General features: G+C 39.6%; 1 protein-coding gene across 1 annotated transcript in view; it reads left to right on the top strand.

The window, feature by feature from the left end:
* The first annotated feature begins 224 nt into the window (after positions 1–224).
* LOC148876568 (GATA transcription factor 24-like) overlaps positions 225–20167 on the top strand; it is a 32856-nt gene continuing 12913 nt past the window's right edge. Inside the window, exons 1-3 of the mRNA XM_088967702.1 lie at positions 225–1383; positions 1483–1563; positions 1687–1820. Of these exons, the coding sequence (XP_088823828.1) occupies positions 1054–1383; positions 1483–1563; positions 1687–1820 (545 nt within the window). The 5' untranslated portion in view covers positions 225–1053. The remainder of the gene's footprint in view (positions 1384–1482; positions 1564–1686; positions 1821–20167) is intronic.

Genomic DNA, 20167 nt, shown 5'->3' with positions numbered 1-20167 from the left:
TATCTTGGTATATTATATATTATTTTTATCATTTATAAAATTTAATTATTTTTTTCTTAAATTTTGATATTTACGGCTCACAACACCTTGAGACTTACACTTACCTTTTTGGGTCATTATGCTTCAATAATGCCTTTAGCCTTTTAAAACTTTGACTGTAAAGTTTTTTACATTCATTAAGCAGCTGTTCAATAGAAATAATCCAAGATAGCTTCATTTTTTTCAACTTTCCTTTTTTTTTTTCGCTATCAAATGTGGCTTAACAACTTTTGGGATTTCATAACAGACTCAACTATGTAATACGAATATTACCAAAAAAAAAAAAAACTATGTAATACGAAAGCCGCTGCACGAAAGGCATCCCAAATAGGTAATCGCTTGTTTAATCAAAACGGTTTGGCGAAAGCAGCTGAATCAAAAGCTGAAGCACTCCCAAACCGGCCTAATTGGGGCGATACAATTATACAAAATCATATATTAACATCAAAGACTCAGAGCCAAGCATGCCAAATCGGAAAAGATTCCTGGGTTAACTCGCTCAGGGTATTACCGTAATTGAACAAAACATATCAGGTTTATATTTTCGCAGTTCAGAACCCCACAATTCTCTTCCGCTCCTTCTGCCTCTCGCATAGTCGCAGATTCCTGCGCATCATCAACAACACGCGACGCGATACTGCAAATGGTCTCAGTCTCTCAGACTCTCAGTAGCTCATTGGCTGTGCGAGTTTTCTTCTTTGGAAAGTACACGTTTTATTTTGCCATTCTGCAAAGCTGAACAGTCTAGCGTACTCTATAGTCCGTACTGTTCGGGGGCATATTCCGTAAATTTACCGTTGATTCAGGGTTATTTCTGTTGCCCCGTCGTCCTCTCCTGAGCTGGCTTTACTTTCTCTTTGGAAAGAATTCGGAGACCAATTGCTGCCTGTTTTAGGGTTTCTCTCCATAACACCTTTCGCAGTTCACTAGACGGTAATCCGAACGAGAATAGAGAAAGAACCAGGGTTTCTGTTATCTGAGATTCGTTTATAGAGCCGCTGTAATGCGGCAAGGATGCCGGAGACGAATAGCCAGTCGCAGATGTATGGACGTGCTGACCGAATGCAATCCATGAATGTTCCGAACCGGATCGAAGCTGAGGACGGCAGTGCGGGTGGGGAATCCATCGACAATCCTCACATCCGCTACGAAGCTCACACGCTCGAAGACGGTGGTGTTGGGAGCACCGTTGAGGTAATGGACGCTGTCGAGGAAGTTCCTACGGATTCCGCCTTTCTCAGTACAGCCAATTTTGTTTTGCCTTCCCGGGGGGAGGGCATGGATCAGCTGACCCTCTCGTTTCAGGGCGAAGTCTATGTGTTTGATGCAGTTTCCCCAGAAAAGGTTTCATTTTTTGTAATGCAATTGGAAATAGTTTTCTTTTTTCGGTGGATCGAGATTTAAGTTGTGCATTCAGGGTTTAATGTTTGTCTACCTCTGCAGGTACAGGCGGTGTTGTTACTTTTGGGAGGGTACGAAGTACCTAGTGCCATGCCTGGTCTTGCAGCATCCCAGCCGCAGAAGGTATTCCTTCAGTCGTGAAATTTCTTCTAAATTGGTACTATTATTTTTATCATCATGCATGATGTTTTTACTTCTTATTTGGGGAATGCTTCCGTTCACTGCCTTACTGGTCTCCTGTTTCAGGGTTTGGTTGATTATCCACGGCGCTCAAGTCTTCCTCAGAGAGTTGCTTCTTTAAATAGGTTCCGTGAAAAGAGAAAGGAGCGATGCTTCGACAAGAAAATTCGTTATAATGTCCGAAAAGAAGTTGCCCTGAGGTGTGTAGATTGATATCTTGTTCTTCATTAAAAATTGTTCTCCATTCCTCCTTTGGTTTAATAAATAAATTTATAAGGATTATGATGAAAATACGCATAATATGAGGAAGATATTTTCCCATTATTTTTGTTATTAGGAAGACATGTTGCCATGGGTTAGCTTGTATTAAGATGATATTTGTCAAGCATTATCTTAAGGCTTTGTTGTGTTGAGTTAACAAAAATTAACTTGAGGAGTCAAGGGTGTTCATCGTGCTCCCTTATGCAAATGATAGTGTCGTCTTCTTGCTTATCCATTGGTTATGCTAGTTCACCAATAAAATCGACTAGGCTTGCCTAGCTGTCTATCATTTTCTTTTTTCATGTTATTGACATTATGCTTACAAGAGAAGCTTTTATGGTGCTAATACACTGTGGTCATCATTCTATCCCTACAAGTGGATTTCCTGGAGCTGGAAGTCATGCATGGGGTTTGGATAAACCCCCTTACCTTTCTAGATTGAAAGAATAATACTTGTTATTTTTTTAACTTTTCTTCTTATGTGTGGGAGGATGCTCACAGTTTTTTGTCATGTATATAAAAAGATTGCTCATTATCCTCATAACGATATATGTCAGGATTCAGGAGGAATGGAGTATATTAAGAACACAGTAGACATGCCAATGAGTTCCATGCAATTTTCTAGTGGTAATTAACTAGGGAAAAATGTACTTATGTTCCTTTATGGTTTCATAAAGTTCCTTAATGTTTAATTAGGCTAACAGTTAAATATCTGATTGATTCCTTACCCGGGTCATAAATATCTTGGTCAATTTCTTAACCTCTCCTATGATTTCCTTGGAGGTGAAAACTGAGTTTTTACTGTCCATGGTGCAGAGCTAAATGACACATGCACTTGCCTCTTTAACATGAAGGAAGGATATCTGAGAATATGAGTTTCTGAACCTGCACATGTTGTGATCTGATAGAATCCATTAATCTGAGGTCCTTAAGTAAGGCCTTCATCATGCACAAACTACTTATGCATCCATGGAAGATCCCCTTCCCATTTGCAGAAGGCCATGTGGTTCCACAACTAGCAGCAATCAAAGTTAAGCTTCAATGCTCCTAGAGGAAGGGAGAAAAACTCTGAGGAAATTATGTCTAATAGAATGGACTCTAACCACACGAAACCTTCTAGAAATCCTGTTGTCAGAAGACACAAAACAAAAGTTTCTAAGTTTCAATTTTGCATGCAACCAATGTGCCATGCATGTGGTAATGATGTCAACCAAAATTTCAGACGGATGTAACTTATAAAAAAAAAACAGACGGATGTATCTTGATTGAAAAGAATCTGGTGTTTCCCACTTCACAAATGCAACAAAATGTCTCTGTTCTATACTTCTATGTGACCTGTGATTTAAGGTCTTGTACCATAAAATGATAATAAATATATATTATGCCTTAATATGAGGGAGTTAATAAAACCCTGAAAGGTTTGGTTTTGTACGTGATTCTTGAAGGGCCAAATGATGAGCTGACCTAGATGTTACAGATCTGCTGAAACATTATCATTCTTGTTTATTTATATATCTCATCACTACTACGACATGAAAAATTAAGCATGTAGTCAGTTCGCCTTTGAGCCCAGACTTGAAGACTTCAAATGTTATCCATACATGAAATCTGAGTAGTTGGGCACTTCTGACAGAGGGTCAATGCTCACCTATAGCAACAAACTAGGGCACTTTTAAGTTCTTAGAAGATAAACTTATATCATCATTAGTTCTTAGAAAATAAATATTCATTAGATCTTTAATAGAGGATAAACTATGAATAATCTGAATCTCTCAAATGAACAATATAGCCAGCAATTATTAGTCAAAGAAACAGAACAAAATTTTGTATTTCTTGTTCACTCTTTCTGTTTTATAAACTTAATTTGAATAGGTTAAGATATACAAATAATTCGGGTATAGGAGGGGTGCTGAGTGATAAGGACAGCAACATCTTAGCCTTGTTCCCCGGCCCCTTGGGAATAGGATACTCTAACAGAGCCGAACTGTTAGCAGCCGTACAAGGTATTCAGATAGCAGACCAACTAGGAGTTCAGAATCTGGTAAGTGAAGGTGACTCCAAAGTTGTTGTGAGATGGTTGACAAATCCATGCTCAATTTTATGGTGCTACAGGGACCTCTTGAGGAAAATTGATTGGTTTTCAAGGAACATGAATTATGAATATTACCTCACATTGGGTGGGCAGAACGGCAAAGGGAACAATTTTTTTGGGCAGCTTTCTAATCTTTAGTTTTTGTTTGATGTAATTTTCAATTTTCAGGAGAGGTAACATCTCGTGCCTCTCCATGGGTAGCCTGTAATGATGTCACCTCTTGATCTTTTCATTAATAAAATCATATTCATTTATCGAAAAAAAGATATATAAATAATTCAATCATCACATAGAAAAAGATTTGGGGGTTGGGGGTAGTTTAAGCAAAATTTATACTAGTTATCATTTACTTTTAGGAGCACAAATGATTTCTGTTTACTTAAAATATCTGAAGGTAATAAAAATTGTCCATTTCAACCAAGCCCCTTTAAAATAGGAACAAAAGATGGAGTGGTCTCGAAGAGGTTGCCAGTAAAACTATGTTGCAAGTGTGCATGGCTCTGAACCCTTACATAAAAGGGCCATGAGGGGTGAATATTGCATATACATAACATGTTGAAGCAGGGGTATTAACCCTGTAAAATTTTATCACAAGTTTCACAACTCCATTCTTCTTGAGCCTTGCCCCAAAATTAATTGGCCTTTGGTACCTTTACAATTTGAAAAGCTGACATCTCTTATTTGACTGTTACAAATATGGAACCTATTTTTCCAAACTGGAATATAGTTTGGTTTCACTAGTCTTAGTTTTTCATCATCCTTTTATGTGTCAATATGTTGTTGTAGTAACATTTAATCCCTTCTGCCATATGCATTTTTTTTTTTTTTACATTCATAAACATACCTAATATTTATTAGGGCAACATGGTGTTAAGACAATCTTAACACTCCATTTACTCATAGCCTACTTCCTGAGTTTTTTATATCAACATGCATGATTCAGTGAGGTGCCTTACTAGCACTTATCATCCTGGATGGGTTAACTCCTATATGCAAAACATGAAAATTGATGGCATTAGGTAGTGCCAAAGCTCTTAGGTTTGTAGCAAAAACCTGGATATTTTCAAGGCAAGATGTATGGTCCTTCATTAATGAACTCTATAATTGCTTTGCAGTTTCCACTGGTTGTCTACCCTAGGAACTGGTCCTTCTTTCTTTTTTCGTTTGATTTTGTGGCTTTGTGCTTTGGTGATTGGATCATTAGAGTGGTGCGACTAAATGCAGAAAACATGGCATAAGAGTGGTAACAAATTTTACTTCTTCAACTTTGATGGAGGTCATTTCTAATCTACATGAAGGGAAGGATGATGTGGAGAACAACAAGGGCGGCTATCTTGTGGGCAGTGTGGGAAGAGAGAAACAGCAGGATTTTCCAAGGGAAAGAAAAATCAGCTCCTGAACTTATAGAAGGGATCACCATCAAGGCAATACATTGGCTGAAAGCTCTTGACTTGTTCAAGGATGTCTCTGTAGATGACTTGTTTAGAGGTGGAGTATTATAGCAAGGTTTTCTACTTCATCACTTACCATACAGGCAGTTTGGTCTCCTCCTTTGCAGTGTAATGTCTAACTAAACTTTGATGGCAGCTCTGTTGGGAACCCTAGCCTTCTGGAATAGGGGGTGTGTTTAGAGATGTGGGAGGAAAAATTCTGGCTATGTATTTTGGTCCAATAGGTTTGGGGACTTGGCGACTCGCTTAGAGCTGAAGTGTTGGCCCTCCTCCAGGGGCTCAGATTGGCGAAGCAATTGGGCTTTCAACAACTAGAAGTGGAGGGAGACTCAAAATTAGTAGTAGGTTGGCTGCAATCAAATAGTTTGAGAATGTGGTCCCTTAGGCAACCTATAAGGGAATTATTGAGCCTCACAAGGGAGCTGGGTGCACAAGTATTTTGGACTAGGAGGTCAACAAATGCTTTAGCTGACAACCTAGCAAAGCAAGGGGTGAATCAGGAGTTTTTGTTTTGGGCAGTGTTGTAATTTGAATTTTGTTCAGGGGTCATCTTACACTTTAGCAGGTGACAGTTGTATTTCTGTTTTTTTAGCTAATGAAAGCTACCGTTTCCTATAAAAAAATGAAGGCAATGGTTATTGAATGCATATTCTTTTTCAACCGGCTTTTGTAAGCTATAACTCCACAGAGGTTAGGCCTGGGCATCTCTGCTAGGTTTAATGATGCTTTAATTAATTTTGGGAGATAATCGAGTATGACTTGCTAACAACGAAAAAACGTTATTCCTTGGTAAGTGAGGGAATTGGCAAAAATCAAGGCTTAGTAGGTGACTTGTATCCTCCAGTGCCTGCCCACACGGCATCAAATCTGGTCAGGGATCTGCACTCATCTTCAGAACAGATTTGATTTAGTTAAACATCTATTCAGAGAAGCAGCCCACACCAGAGTATTTACCTTTGATGGGGAAAACGGGATTTGAAATTCTGGAAGCAGGAACTGCACCAAGATTAATCTCTGATAGCTTGAGAGCAAATGATTTAACCGAAAAAAGTCCATCTGCATTCCACTTTTGTTGTAAGCATTGATAGTTTTGCTTGGGTTTTGGTGTCTTGTCATCTTATTGGTTTGGTTCGTTGCAAGCTTTTGCTAGTCCTCTTTTCCTGTGGTTTGGGACATTCTTCTGGAGTTTTTTTTTGGTGGTCATGCTGTTGAGGGTTTGGAGTTGGGTTTTTGGTAGAATGCTGGGATGTTCTCTCTCTCTCTCTCTCTCTCTCTCCCTCCTCTTCCTTTCAGGGGATCTCTTGTCACATTCCTTGTATTTTTCTTTTCTTTTAATATATTTTATTTTCCTTTAAAAGAAGAATTTAATGGTAAGATAAGTTTCTATTTAGGGGCTATTTGATAACAGCTGAAATGACTGAACTAAATGACTTATTGCTTTGTCTTTTAGTGAGTACATTATTTAATAGGTTGTAAGCTCTTTAATGGCTGAAGAAGTGAAGATGAAGTGGGTTAATTGATATACCACCAAACATTTTATTATTTGATTGTTTCATCCACTAAAAGACAAAAAACACGTCATCCAGTTCAGCCACTTCATCAGTTATCAGGTGGTGCCTTAGTATGTGAATTGGGATTTAAATTGTGTGTTGTAAAGATGCATCTGCAGCAAGTGCTTTTGGATTATTATTATTTTTTGATCAGTACAATGGGTTCAGGTGATGAAGGATTCAGGGTGGCTGGGGTTTGGAGACAAGCAGTAGAAGTGGAAGCAACAAAAATTCTATTTTGAAGAATGGAGGAATGTTGGCCACTGGATTTTGAAAATGAGGGAGGGGAAGAGAGCGGCAATGTTCCTAGAAGAAGATGCAGTGTTTTGGTTGAAGGGTTTCATTGAGGGAGCAATGTTTTCTGTCAGATAGATTGGATGGAAGAGCCAGTTGACGGTAGATAGGAAGGCTTTTGAAGTGATTTTGAAATGGAATAGAAGTGGCTGGTTCATTGAGGTTTCAGAATATTTCGGGAAAGGAAAAAAGCAGTTGATATGCATACTGGAAAGAAAAATGAGTGCTGGTTGGAGGGTGTTTGCAGACAAACTCCAAGACTTCTTGTATCTTACTGAGAGAAAGAAAGATGAAAGGAAGATTAAGGTTATGGAAGAGGCACACGAAAAAATGCTTCACTATCTAAATCAAAGACAAATAAAGAAGGTTGCCTTTGCTGCTGATAAAATGAGACAACCAAAGATTGTGTTTAGCAGCTCAATAAAAACACAGATTAGAGATGGAGGTGGAAAAAAGCATCTGGGAACAAAGGTTCATATTAGTAGTTGGAAAGAAGGTTCAGGATTGGAACTTTGTAACAAAAAAAATTAGTAGAGAATTTAAAAATAAAATTTGAAGCAGTGGTGGCTCCTTTCTATGAGACAAGGGTGATTATGGATGTGGGTGTTATGGAGGTTGAAATGGCTTCGGTAGAAACAGAGGAAGGACAGCTTGCCATTAAGAGGTGGCACATATCTTGCAATGAAGTTGAAATTGCAAAAGAAAGTTTCACGGTGAAATTGTTGGGGCTTCCTTTCAACTTGTGGAATGGAACGATGCTTACAAGGATCGTTGGAAGCATGGGTGGAACTCTTGAAAGTTTTGATGCGAGTGAGTTGCATGCGGTAAAAGTTAGGATTGTCGGTTTGAAACTGGAGGATATTCCAAGATCTTTGGATCTCTATGTTGGTGGATTGTGGAGGAAGATTTGGCTGGTGATAGACGTAGAGGTGGCTTTGTGGAACAAATATTGCAAGGAGGAAGACGATGTTGTGCTGGCAAGGGGCAGTCTACATGAAGCACCAAAAGTCGAAAGGATACATAGGAAACTAAGGAAAAATTTTCAATTTTTTTTGGAACTAAAAAGAATTTAATTGTTGGTCCCTTGTTTGTTGAGCTAATTAGGAGGGGGCTCGGTTTGATTAGAGGCGAGGTCAAAGTATAGAGGTAAATGGAATACTGAAAGTTTTCTCTGACCCAACCGGGTTAAATGTGGGCCAAATAGGGTTTAACCAAAAGGAAGGTTTATTAGCAAGACTTGATTCATGTGACCTTTTAAGTAGTCATGTGAGCTGAGTCTCAAATAGCATGAAGGGAGACGGTGATGGTGGTCTATTATCTTCTCCAAAGGTGCTGCAACATATCGAAGATTGAAAGAGTCGGAGGGAGCATAACTTATTGGGAAACTTTATAAGGACAGAGAAGATTGATAGGGAAGAATAGAGATTAGATGAAGAAAAGGAAAAGTTATAAGCGAACATTGTTTTCGTGGAATTTCAATAGGAAAAAGAGGGGAACAAAGAGGTTTCTCAAGAAGGTTCTTTTCGATTGGATGAAGTGATGGAAAAAATATAGGAAGAAGATTTTGGGGAGCAAAAAGAAACGACAGAGGAAGAAAAGAGCGAAAAGGTGAATAGGACTATGTTGGAAAGAGAAGAAGCTAGAGTTGGGGAAGAGAAGGAGATCGTTCAAGGAGAAGTGTTGAGTGGGGTTGAAGGGAAGAAGGAAATGAGAGAAGAGGAAGACTTGGGAGCAAAAGGGGATATTAGCATTGTAGAGGAGAAAAGACATAGGGAATGGGGGGGATTGAACTTTTTTGTTGGAAGAAAACAGAGAAGGGGGAATGGAGATAGTGGATGTAGGGGAGGGATTTGGGGAGGAAAATGAGAATGATCCGATGATAGATGAAGTCCATAAGATAGAGAAGAGCTGTGACATTGAACAAGTGATAAGGAAGTGGAAATTAGCAGGATTATAGGTTTGTTTTTCTTAGGTGGGGAGGAGTTTGCAAAGGAAGCTTTTAAGTCCGTGGAAGAAAGAAATAGGGAGAACGATAATAAAGAGGAGCTAGTGGTTGACCATAACTCGAGTAATTTAGTCCTTCAAGGGATGAAAGAGCTGATCAGAGGATGCAAGAATGGAACCAAGGAAAAGGAAGAAGATTTGGAGGAGGTGGAGGGGTCGGATAGAGGCCAGGAACTTGCTGCAAGGTTGAAAGAAGCTACAGGAACCTTAAACACAGCTAGAAGATGCTGATCTAAGAAGGTTAGGAAAAGTCATCAGCAGATAGCAGTGTCAAAGGTTTTTGCAAGGGTAAAAGGTGCTCTGTTTGGCATTGGGCCTAACAAGGCAGTAAGAAAACATAAAAATGCAGTTAGAAGACAACGGTAAGCTTGCATCCAAGATTCAAATGAGAAGACTGATTGAGTCAAAGTTAATTAGGGGTTGGGTTTTTGTTTTGGTTTTAGCCGGGTGTTGGGGATGGATGATTGGGGACTGTTAAGGGAGTCAGTTTTTGGGATATGAAGATCGGAGGTTTTTTTGATCTATTTTGTATCATTTATGTGTAGGTTGCATAGTTGTCAAAGCGACGCCTAGGCGGGCGCCTAAATCCAGCTTCAGTGCTCTTTCTTTTTTTTTTCCGAAAAACAGGGGCTTCTTCTCTTCCTGCCCGGCTTCAGTTCTTTTTTTCTTTGAAAAAATAGGGGCTCCGTCCCTATACTCCTCCTCCTTCTTCCTTTTCTTCCAGTCCAGATTCAATGCTTTTTTTCCCCGAAAAAACAGGGGCTCCGCCCCTATTCTTCTTCTTCTTCTTCTTCTTCTTCCAGCCCAGATTCAATGTTTTTTTTTTTTTTCCGAAAGCAGGGGCTCCGCCCCTATTCTCCTCCCTTCGAGCAATCCAACCAAACCCCAAATATGAAGTTATGTTTTTGCGCAAAACAAATGATATCTATCAACCCCTTGTTTTTCTAGTACATCTGCCACCCCATTCGTGTTTCTACTAATCCAGATGAAGGTGGTATTGAGTTCCCTTGCTAGGTGACCTATCATCCTGAATGCATGTCTGTGATTCCAAGGTGCTGAAATTTCAGCTTTAACTGAGTCACCAAAACCAATTGGTCCTGAATACATGGCCACCACCATACCTAAATGGTTCCTGAACACACCCCCTATGCCTGCCCTCCTCGGATTTCCCATAGAATCACCATCAAAGTTCAGTTTCATTTTGTTTTCAGATGGGGGTTTCCACTCTACTCTCACATTGTCCTTTCTTCTATCTGTTTGTTCCACTTTTAACCGCTTACTTAATATCTCTTTAGCTGAAAAAGCTCAAAAGAGTTCCAACATTTTTACCCAATATGCATCTTGACTTTTATGGTTTCAACCAGCTGCTCCTTAGACCTGCTATTATCATTAAAGATTCTATGGTTTCTTTCTTCACAAATGGACCACACCACTGCAGCCCTTGCTGTCCACATAATTCTCCCTTTCCTTTTTGTCTGCCTCAGAAAGTTGGAGTTGAATAGGCTTACAACATCTTGCAGGGGAACCCATCTGCAATCGAAGAGAGAAAATGATCAAATGATGGAAACAATCACATAAAAAAATGCTATTTTAAACCAATAAAAATGCTATGTTAGTCCCAAAGGGTTGTAGAACGGAAACTCACTTGTGGATTGGTGGTAGAGATCTATAAATCCTGTTGTTAACTTGTTGCTACCTTATTTTTTCATAGTTAAAGTACATTTATATTAGTGATTATAATTCAAATGACTATATCTGCATTACAAAAAGTCACCTCTATGAATATTGCAGTGAGCAAAAAGCTAAATAACAAAATTTGCAATCAGATCTTTTTCCACTAAAACTCAAGGAACATTTAAAAAACATAAATTCATGCACCAAAACCTCATCCCCTTGATTTTTATATCAATTTCAGTTCTCTTGATATCCTTGAATTTCTTCAATATCCAGTCATATCCAATTTGATATGATCCTCTTGCAATCCTCAAGAAGGAAAAATGTGGTATAGAGTATTGGATAATATTAGGTTAGAATGAAGATAGAGAGCATAATTTACACTTTGGAATTTAGGATATTGAGGTATTCTACTGTCCCTTTACACTAAGGCTTCTACATGCATGCACATGTACTGTTGTTTTTGATAAGGAACATAAATTTCATTAATTAAAGATAATAGATTGAGTACAAAGACTGGAAAAGTCCAGTCACCCATCAAGAATTCCAAGATAACTTAATTACACATTTTTTGATCAGTAGAAAATGATTTTATTATAATATTTGGAATGTAGAAGTGATTTATACAACTTGTTTAACCAGAGTTTCAATCCCCCAAGTACAAACCCAAATTACATGGATGTCCAAAACAATCGTTGGCTTGTTGCCTCATAACCCCTTGTTTAGCTATGGGAATCAGCTAACCCATTTTCACACCTTCTAACCCACTTAAATTCAACCACTATTTTCTTTTGCAATCTTTTCCACTTCCCTTAGCACATGCTGAAGGGTCCAAGGAATACGTCTGTTGGATTTAGCCCAAGAGATAACTACTTGTCAGTCTCCTTCCACCTCGATCAGCCTTAACCCCAGCTGGTTAGCTAACCTGAGGCCTTGCAGTAAAGCCAACAGTTCAACCTTCAAAGAGTTTCCCAAACCATTTGGCCTTGAAAACATTGTCAAGATCCTCCACTTGGAGTTTCTGATAACCTCATTTGGCCTTGCACTATTTGTTTTGAGATAAATACCATGTTTTACCTACACAACGGCCCAACAAACTCATCAGAATACAGCTTGCCCATGCCCTTTAATTTCTCATCCCTTTTTTACATTTCCCAACAAAGAGCCTGCACTTTAGGAGGGATTGGTTTGCACCAAATTTCTCTTATTGGGATATTTACCCCCTTAGGTTTTGAGCTGATGAGAAGGCTAAAGAAGGAGAAACAAGGGAATATGCCATCAGATGAGGGGTACCAAACTCTACTATCCAAAAGATTTTGATACAAAAAACTTTTTCTAGAAGAGAGAGTAGGAGCAAAAGGGAGTTACACCCATTATCCCTTGAATCTCTTCTGAAACCAAAGTCCCAACTTAAACCATGTTCTAAGAGCAAAATCTAGAAACAGGTTCAGCCATAAGGTTTGCTAAAGAAGAGTAGAATATTGGGAATTGTAATTTAAGTGGCGCATCCCCAAGCCAGAGGTCTTCCCAAAATAGAACTATGTTCCCACAACCCACACAAACCAGGTGAAGTTAAGAAAGGTAGGCAATACTTCAAATATTGCTTTCCAAGGGGAATATGAAGCAGTGAGGTACAAGTTTTGCATCCCAACCATTGCTTGCTACACCATGAATGCTTTCAATAACCTTGTGCCATAGTCTATTTCCTTCTAAGGGAAATATCGAAAGCTACTTTCCTAGAAGAGTTGTATTCCTTTTGATCAGATTCCCAATACCCAATCCTCCCTGCTCCTTAGGTTTCGCATCTATTCTCACTACACCAAATGATTTTTCTTCTCATCTCCTGTCTCCCATAAGAAGTCCCTCATCATTTTTTCTAGCCTTTTAGCTATAACTGGGATCCTAAAAGTGGATAGGTAGTGGGTAAGTAGCTAGGGTGGATTTGATCAAGGTTATTCTTCCTCCCAAAGAAATAAAATATAGCTTCTCTTCCATAAGGCTAACTTTTTAGCAAACCTTTCCACTATTGGTTTTTAGAAGCTATTTGCTCTTGGGTTTCCTCCCAATGGCATACCAATGTACTCTAGAGGCCAATTTCTTTCCTTACATCCTAAGATTTCCGTCAACAAGTGAGTGTGCTCCTCTTCCAAATTAATCCCTGCCACACGACTTTTTCCCCAATTGATTTTCAGATTTGATATCCTTTGGAAGCGGTCATCTAAGGCTTTCATGTTCCTTACCTTAAGTTTTGTACAATCCTCACGGAAAATGATTATGTCATTTGCAAATTGCAAGTGAGTCAAAACCACCTTCTTTGATCCTTCCTTCTAATTCTCCAACCTCTAAATTGGTTTTCAAAATCAGTCTTACTGGTCAATCTACTTGGGACCTTTGCAATATGGGTGAATAAGAAAGGGGGCAGAGGCTTTTAGTTGGGAAAAAAAATCCTTAGCCACTCCATTGATCATAATTGAGAAGTGTTTTGAACTAATACATCTTTTTATCCACTTTCTCCATCTTCTTCCCACTCCAATTTTTATAACAAACTTAGGAAGAAATTCCAGTCCACCATATTATAGGCTTTTTCCAAACCCAACTTGCATATTAGACCTTCTCCTCCTTGCTTTTTCAATTTAGACACATTCATTTGCCACAAGATTTTGGTCAATTATTTGTTTTCCCTCCACAAAAGCTCCTTGATTTTGGGAGATCATTAAAGGCAAAACAAACTTAAACCTTCCAACCAAGACTTTTTTTGCAATGATTTTGTAAAATTTACCCAGAAGACTTATAGGTCTATAGTCCTTTGGAGTTATTGCTTCTTTCTTCTTAGGCACTAGAGCTAGGAATGTGACATTTGCTCCTGGTGAAACTTCCCCCTTGTGATAGAATTCAGCAAGCGCCTCCATTAAGTTAGCTTTTATAATTGCCCAACAATCATGATAAAATGCCATCGAGAAGCCATCAGGTCATGGGGCTTTAGATCTTTCCATTGAAAAGATTGCTTCATGAACCTTCTCCACATTGAAGTTTCTTACAAGAAGAGCTGCTTGGTTTTCCAGTAATCTAATCCAATCCAACTCTCCTAGTTCTGTATTCCTTTCTCCTTAAGAGGCAAAGTTTGATTTGAATTGCTCCACAAAACTTTTGATTATTTTCTCATACAAAGTTATCTCCTGACCTTCAACCTCAATGCTAGAGATCGTGTTGTTTCTTCTTCCATTTGCACAGAGTGAAAATATTGTGTTACCATCACCCTCCAAGAGTCATTTACATCTTGGTTTTTGTCTCCAAGAGATTTCCTCCTTTCTCAGGAGCTCCTCTAACTTGACTTTTTGATCTTTCCTCCACACTAATCTCTTTTTGGGCTTCCTTCTTGTTTAGCTCCTCAATCCTTTTAGCAATTCTTTCGTTTGATTCTTCAACTCTCCCAAACTCTTCTTTATTCCACTCCTTGATTTTTTCTTTTGGTCTATTCAATTTCTTTGTAAATCTCATCCCTCTATTGCTCACATTGATTCCACCTTCATCTCACCATTCTTTTATTTTCTTAATAAACTTTTGTACTTGCAACCACATATTTTCTAATTTGAAAGGTGTAGGGGTAGGGCTTCCAAGGTGAGTGTCCTTGTCTAGGCTCAAAGGATAATGCTTAGAGCACTAGGGTTTGCCCATAAATCTTCCTGCTCAATGGACAAAAGTAACCTATCCAATTTTGAACAAACTTAATTTTCCTGGAAATTGGACCAAGTAAAAGAGGCTTGCAGGAAGTTTTATTTTTGTTTTTATATAACTTTAAAGACTCCACCACAGTATTAAATTTCCTCATGCTTGTGGTTATAGTCTGGTTTGGGTTATTAGTTTCACTTGTGTACCTTATAACATTGAGGTCTCCACCCAAGCACCATGGTCCCTCCCATAAACTCCTAATTGCAGCTAATTCCTCATAGAAAACGTCCCTTTCTCTATATGAGTTGGGGCCATACACATTTGTTAATACTTAACACCTACTCTCTTTCATCACTCATCAATTTAGCTTTTATTGACATTGAAAATTGTCCAATCACCAGATAGGCGCAACCCGAGATACCTCAAGCCTAGTGATGAGAACAAAATAGGGATTGAAGACTAGTCGAGTGAACAAAACAACAATGACGATTCTGATAGAGACGAAATGCTAAGTCTGGGAAGTCTGTCTTTGAAAAGCAACAATGATTTTTTTGAAATAGAAAGTTTGCATGCAGAGCTGTTGTTTTTAGAGGAAGAGACTGAAGAGGCAGGTGGTGAGAAGGCTAGAAATGGTGAAGAAAATGGTTCTAAAGCTGTGAAAACTCCTCCCTTCGTCGAGGGAGCTGACCCTGAGGCTAATGAACTACAGGATGTTGGTGAAGAGGGACAAGAATCGACTGTGAGGATGGATGCGAGTATTCTAGTGTCGGAAACACAGAGAAAGGTCTTCCAAGTGGGTAGGTCGTCAGGAAGTGATTCTTTCACCATGTCTACTTCACAACCTTGTCCAAAAAGGGGAAAGGCTTTAAAACCAGTTGTCGCCTGTCAGCAAGTCATTTCCGGTGATTCTAGTCCTACCCCCGTTCTATCAGGTATGGGTGTTAGTTCTGTTTTAGGTACTGACTTGTTTGCTCTGCCTGTAACAGATATCCCAGCTTCCCATCCTAGAGGTTCTGATGCAAGAAAGAGGGTGATAGTGGAAGGAGGAGAGAGGGTGTTGGAAGGTAGTAAGGGGGAGGCAGACAAAATTTGGGAGTTGATCTGTTCAATGATGGAGGAACAAAATAAAAAGGAAGGACTCGGAGAAAGATGCTGTAGCCAAAATAAGTGTGAGCAGGGTAAAATTCTTCCTCAGACATTGGCTGGAAAGGATGAAGAAAAGAAAGATGATGATTACTGTATTAGGAAGGGGGTGAAAAAAGGAACAAATAAGAAAAAAAGATCTGAAGTGGAAAGGCTAATTTTAAACATTGAGGGGGATTTAGAATTCAATGGTAGAGGGGATAGGAGGAAGGGCCTAAAATAAGGAGAATATGGCCTCTTATTGGGTTCTTTTGCTACTTCGTCTCGATGAAAATTATTAGCTGGAATGTAAAAGGGTTAGGGAGTACAAGGAAGAGAAGGGTGATCAAAGACCTACTCCGAAGGGAAAAACCTGATATTGTGCTGTTACAAGAATCCAAATTGATGGAATTAGATGGGAGATGGGTGAGGAGTTTTTGGAGGTCTAGAGGTTTAGGTTGGAACTCGGCTCCTTCTTGGGGAGCCTCGGGGGGGGGGTTGTAACACTGTGGAGGGAGAATGTGGTGGAAGTAGTGGAAGAATTGATAGGCAGATTCTCAGTTTCCATTAAGTGCAAGAATGTAGAGAATGGGTGTGTATGGGTTTTAACCAATGTTTATGGCCCTAATTCCTATATAGAGAGAGGAATGAGATGTGGGAGGAACTATATGCAATCAAGGGGCTATGAGATGGTCCTTGGTGCTTGGGCGGGGATTTTAACGTTGTTAGATTCTCCGATGAAACTAGTAATCTCCAACAGGTAATCTCAACAAGCATGAGGAAATTTAATGGTTTTATTGAAGATTGTGATATGAAGGAAATACTTCTGCTGCAAGCCAGTTACACTTGGTCCAACCTTCAGGAAACCCCTTTGTGCTTGAAGTTGGATAGATTTTTATTTAACCTTGCCTGGGAGAATAATTTGGAAAACTTGGTTGCTAGGGCTTTACCCAGGGTCACCTCCGATCACTGTCCTATCCAAATAGGTACCGAGTCTTTTCCTATAGGACCCAAACTTTTTAGATTTGAAAATATGTGGCTTACCCATCCAGATTTTGTGAAAAAAGTGAAGGAGTGGTGGGGTGAGGAGGAGAGGGGGGTAAGATGGAAGGGGATCAAGTTCCACAAGAAATTAAAAAGGTTGAGAGCCAAAATAAAAGAGTGGAATAGAGATCAGTTTGGTAGAATTGAGGAGCAAAAATTGAGCCTAATCTCTCGAATAGAGAACTTGGATGTAAAGGAATCTCACAATGGGCTGACCGAGGATGACAGAGTGTTAAGGAGACAATTAAAAAAGGATTTGGAAGATGTGTTATTGAGGGAAGAAATCAGTTGGAGACAAAAATCTAGACACAAGTGAATTAAGGAAGGCGATGGGAATACTAGATTCTTCCATGATTTGGCAAATGAGAGACGAAGAAAGAATTTTGTGACCAAGCTAGAGATAAGAGAGGAGGTGTTACCAACCAGGATGACATAGCCAAAAAATTTGTGGACCACTTCAAATTGATTTATAGAAGGCCTTTAAGAGAGAGGACAATCATGGAAAGGGTGGATTGGCCAAGAATTGATGGAGTGGCAAGGTGGCTAGAAAGGGATTTCGAGGAAGAAGAGATTAAGAAAGCTGTTTTTATAATGGATAGATCCAAGGCTCCAGGTCCAGATGGCTTTACAATGGGTTTTTATCAAGACTGTTGGGAGGTGTTGAAAGAGGATCTAGTTGAAGTCTTTAAGGAATTTGCAGACAATCACACTATAAGCCTTGGAATTAATGCCACCTTTTTGGCCTTGATACCTAAGAAGAATGATGCCAACCACCCAAAAGATTATAGGCCTATTAGTCTGGTGACAAGCATCTATAAAATTCTGGCTGAAGTGCTCTCATTGAGAATCAAAATAGTCCTCCCCTACCATCATTAGTGAAACCCAGGGGGTTTTCATTCAAGGGCGACAAATAACAGATCAGATCTTAATTGCGAATGAGTGTGGTGGAAATGAAAATGTCTAGCAAGAGAGGATTCATTTGTAAATTGGATCTTGAAAAGGCCTATGATTTGGTGGACTGGAAGTTTCTATTGGAGGTTATGCAAAACTGTGGACTTGGGGACAAGTGGTGTAGTTGGATCTTTGGGTGTATCAGTACTTGTCACTACTCTATTCTGGTAAATGGTACGGTGAGAGACTTTTTTCCAGCTTGCAGGGGTGTCAGGCAAGGAGTTCCACTTTCACCCTTCCTTTTTACCTTGGTAGCTGATGTGATTAGTAGGATCATTACTAAGGCTGACAGCGAAGATGCCATTAGGGGTTGGAGAATAGGGAGACACCAAGTCCCCGTCACCCACCTTCAGTTTGCAGATGACCTAATGATTTTTTGTGAAGGAGGTCTTAGTGAAAAGGTAGCAAACATAAAGGAGATAATGAAAGGATTTGAAAGTGTCTCTAATTTGAGAATAAATCTGGAAAAGAGCTGCATAGCGGGTATTAATTTGGAGGTAGGGGAGGTCGAGGCTATTGCGGAGTGTCTTGAATGTTCCACCTCTGCTTGGCCTATGTCATATTTAGGGCTTCCTTTAGGGGCAAATCCTAGGGAGTGTAGCTTTTGGACCCCAGTGATAGAAGATTGAGAAGAGATTAGCCTCATGGAAGAGGAACTATATCTCTTTAGGAGGGAGAATTACCCTAATGAGAGCTACCTTGGCTAACTTACCTACCTATTATTTGTCTGTCTTTAGGATACTAGTTGGGGAAGCCAGGAAACTGGAGAAGTTGATGAGAGACTTCTTATGGGAGCCGAGACAAGAAAAAAAGGATCACTTGGTTAATTGGGAAATTGTGTGCAGAAGTAAAGAAGAGGGGGGCTTGGGAATTAGGAGGGTAATTAGAAAGAATCAAGCTCTGTTAGGGAAATGGTTGTGGAGATGGCCTTTGGAAAGAGAGAGATTGTGGCATGAGGTGGTGGGAAGCATTCATGGGAGGTCAGAGAACGGATGGGATGCTGGTGTATCGAGGCAAGCTAAACTAGCAACACCATGGAAGGCTATTCACAACACCCTTCCTCAATTCCTCAATTTTATCAGGTACGAAGTTTGTTCTGGCAACTTTGTTCTTTTTTGGGAGGATATTTGGGTAGGAGACTCACCGTTAAAGGACTTGTTCCCTTCGCTTTTTTCTATTTCTTTGTACAAAAAAGAGGTGGTCTCAAAGTTTGTTTCACCTTTGGGAACACCCTTAGATCCTACTTGGGATTTTAGGTTTTGTAGAGGACTTAGGGATGTTGAAATTAAGTCTCTTTCTATTTTGCTTGGTTGTCTTAATCAGGTTTGTTTGGATCCCTCCAAGCCAGATAAGAGAGTTTGGACTCCTAGACCCATTGGAACCTTCTCTTGTGCTTCTTTTTCAAGTCCATCTCTCAACTTTCTTCTCACCAACCCTTTTTGTTTAAAGAAATTTGGTGCAGGCCAGTCCCCCCAAAAATTATGGCTTTTTGTTGGGAAGTATTCCATGGGAAAGTAAACACTTTAGAGAACCTACAAAAGAGAAGGCTTTTTCTCTGTATTTCTCCTAATTGGTGTATCCTTTGTAGAGCTCACGGTGAGGATTGTTACCATCTACTAGTATCTTGTCCCTTTTCTTCCGACCTTTGGGCTTGGCTACTTTCGTTGTTTGGGGGTAGTTGGAGTTTACCAGCAGAAGTTCACATGCTCTTCAACCATTCTACCTTTTATTGGCTTACAAAAATAGGGAGAATTATGTGGAGATGTGCTCGTGCTGCTTTGACTTGGACTCTTTGGGAAGAAAGGAATCTCAGAATTTTTTAAGACAAGGAAAGGAACAACCAAGATTTGAAAGACTGTGTGTTTAAATAGGGCATTACATTGGCTAAAGACCTTGGAAATCTTCCATCAATTCTCCTTTAATGACCTTTGGAGAAATTGGTCAGCAGTAGCAAGGTGCTCATCTTTAAAGGACAAATCAATTACAAGCTAGTCTCCTCCACCCGAAGGCTCAATAAAGTTGAACTTTGATGGAAGCAGCATGGGCAATCTAGGATTATCCAGAGTGGGGGGTGCTTTGAGAAATGAGAAGGGAGAGATTTTGTTGCTCTACTCAGGTGCCTTGGGAATTGGGAACTCCATCAGGGCAGAACTTTTAGCTGTTGTACAAGGCGTGCAATTTGCAAACTAGCTGGGGGTACAACACCTAATAATCGAGGGGGATTCCAAAGTGGTGGTGGGTTGGTTAAAAAATTCTGAACAGGCTATGTGGCGATACAAGAATGAAATGAAGAAATTTAGTTGGTTGACAAGGAATATGTTGGTCACTATACAGTGGGTGGGGAGATCAGCAAATACTTTGTCAAATGTGTTAGCTAAGCAAGGGGTAAATAGGGGAGAATTATTTTGGGCTCAGTTGTGATTATCGTTTTTCTT

The sequence above is a fragment of the Nelumbo lutea genome, chromosome 1, assembly GCF_056320005.1.
Source record: "Nelumbo lutea isolate HS-2025 chromosome 1, American lotus-T2T, whole genome shotgun sequence".
Taxonomy (NCBI): Eukaryota; Viridiplantae; Streptophyta; class Magnoliopsida; order Proteales; family Nelumbonaceae; genus Nelumbo; species Nelumbo lutea.
Note: the sequence above shows the minus strand (reverse complement) of the source record. Positions and strands in the feature narration are given on the sequence as shown.